This window comes from Capsicum annuum, unplaced genomic scaffold (assembly GCF_002878395.1).
Source record: "Capsicum annuum cultivar UCD-10X-F1 unplaced genomic scaffold, UCD10Xv1.1 ctg76435, whole genome shotgun sequence".
In the NCBI taxonomy this organism is placed as follows: domain Eukaryota; kingdom Viridiplantae; phylum Streptophyta; class Magnoliopsida; order Solanales; family Solanaceae; genus Capsicum; species Capsicum annuum.
In genome coordinates, this window is record NW_025886737.1 from 1 (window position 1) to 2,602 (window position 2,602).

At 36.2% G+C, this 2,602-nt stretch overlaps 1 protein-coding gene across 1 annotated transcript; it reads right to left on the minus strand.

Annotated features, from left to right (window-relative positions):
• Nucleotides 1-537: 537 nt before the first annotated feature.
• Nucleotides 538-2,602, minus strand: LOC124894648 (the record flags this gene model as incomplete). Its single annotated transcript, XM_047405238.1, is given in 3 exon segments — nucleotides 538-798; nucleotides 920-966; nucleotides 1,092-2,602. Coding segments are annotated over 3 exon segments (447 nt in total), but the record flags the coding sequence as incomplete, so codon positions are not given.

A 2,602-nucleotide genomic window follows, 5' to 3' on the forward strand; every position in this document is an offset into this window, starting at 1 on the left:
TTGAGGTGTAGTTCCAAATATGAGTTCAGCATTCAAAATGACCTGTTTTGCGTAGCTGAGTTTGCTTTCTTTTAACTGATCAATCTTGCTGAGCACTCCAGAAACGTTATGAATCAGTTATCTGCAACTCCTCCTGCTGGATAATGAGGTCTCACAATCCGAAAGATCTCTATCAGGTTCTGGAAAGAGTGGTTCATCATCAACAGAGTCCACTGATTCAGCAAGCACTTTGTCCTTTGGAAGAAAACAAGCATCATATTTATTACAAGCCTGGATGCATGAAATCCAAGTTCAGAGTTGTCTTATTTTTTAATTTATGTATTTGAGGGAAAGAAAGGAAGTATGCAAATAGTAAAATGTCGAATCGGGGACCATACTTGAGCTACTATTGGAACTGCTGGAGAGGTAGCTGTCAGTTGAATGGTGATCAAGTGAATTCCCAGCTAAATCTGCTTCATCTTCCAAAGGAGAAAAATATCTAGTAGGATAAGTGAGAGCACATTTAGCTCTAAACCTTTGCAAACCTGGTTTTGAACTCTTTATTTCGGCCATCTCAAAATCCATATCTTCTTTATCAGATACGCCAGGTCGAGCACCAAGTTTGTCTGCCACATTGCTCCAAGATTCAGAAACTGAAGCCTTTTGGGGCTTACTGCCTGATCCTGCTGGCATCAATTCCAAACCCATGAGTCTAGCAACCAAACTTGGAGCTTTCATTTCGCGCTTGCTTTCACAACGTGTATCGGTCATTCCATTATTCTTTGCATTTGGAAAACCCCCACTGTTCTCATCAGAAATCTACATTGTTCATAAAAGAACCAAAAACAATAAAAACAGAAACTTTCCTGTCAGGCTAAAATCTGAGACAATAGAAGAAAAAGAAAGCTAAATGTGGGAGTATAGTTCAAGAAATGAGTACCAAACGAAGCTTTGGCTTCTTCTCATCCCCTCCAAACTTTTTTGAAGCTTGTTTCAAGCAAGATATAAGAATGCAACACAAAAAAAGAAATAATTTAGCCCTCTAGCTAGAATCACCTTCAAGAAATTAACCATTCTGCTTTAAAAATGAGTGGAATGTAGTAGTAGCTAACCTGGTGAAAGCAGTTTCTTTGGAAACAGCTTCTTGGCAAATCTACGGTTCCGATCAAAGGGCTGAAAGAAAATGCCCACACAACCACAAGGCCTTTGAGGTTGACTATCATTCACTTCTCTAGCTGAGCTATCATTCATCCTTCAAAATCCTCTCTTAAATTTCTTCACCTTTTCTCCCACTCTGCTGAATGTGATTCACACACTTTGTCTTTCCAATAAGATTCTATCAAACATTATCTTCACATTAATTTGGAAAGAATTAAACAAAAGAACCCCCCACTGGCCCCTCTGCCCACCACATCACTCACCCTCCTTGGCCCAAAAAACGAATATGGGGAAAAAGAACTTACATTTTCATGCAAGAAACAAAGCAAAAACCCATCAAAATATCAGAAAGAAAGTAGAAAATAGCTATGAAAAGTAAAACCCTGAGCTGTGTTCAATTATGACAAAACTTTCACAAGAAACCACAGTCAAACAAAGCAAACACAGAACAAGAAAATACAAACAGCAATACCCAGAATGTCTTCAACTTGCACCAAATGTGCTACTGTTCAAGAAAACAGCTAGAACTGGTTATAGTACACTCTAGTAAGCTATTCTTTTCTTTTTTTAATCTTCTTTATGACACTAAAAAAAGCAAAATCATAATTATTTTAAATTAGTTCCTATAGACATGCTTTCTATGCTTTGCTATCACAAATGCTACAGAATAAGAAAAGAATGCGTCGATAGAGACTAACCGATTAGGCACCAAACAATAATGATAGAACCCAAAGCAATTGCAGCAAGGACAAGACCGAATGTTTTTCGAAATCCAAAGTGCCAAAGAACTTCAAAGTACTTTTAAGAGAAAATAGAGGGAGTAATAGCGGAGGAGAAGTTTGTCCTCTTAGAGAAAGAGAATGGTGAGTTTATATAGTGAGGAGGGCGTCCGCAATCCCAAATAATGAAGGAAGAATAATATTTAATGGAAGAAGAATAACATATAATGAATCAATTAAGGGGGTTGTTCCCTTAAATGGATGGGGTAAATCAATCTGTTCCACCAATCATGCTATAGTTGCCATAAATAAATAATACCCTATTATAACATTTGAAATTTCCATGAATAGAACAAGTAAAAAGAGATCCTTCCTACTTATTAAATGAAATCAAGAAGAGGTATCTAAATTTACCATAATTAAAGTGTGAGGGGATGTTATGTCTGTCAACCAAGTGAGGCAAGAAAAATAAAAAATCAATTACTGAGATGCTTTTCTCAAATCAAATTGGTACAGGATCATAGCCAAACAGTCAAAACGTGCACAAATTAGCCTTATTAAAGACTTACGAAAAAATACGAAAAATAAAAAATCAATTACTGAGATGCCAAAACGTGCACATATTAGCCTTATTAAAGATTTACGAAAAAATCTGAAAAATAAAAGATGCTTTTCTCAAATCAAATTGGTACAGGATCATACCCAAACAGTCAAAACATGCACATATTACCCTTATTAAAGATTTA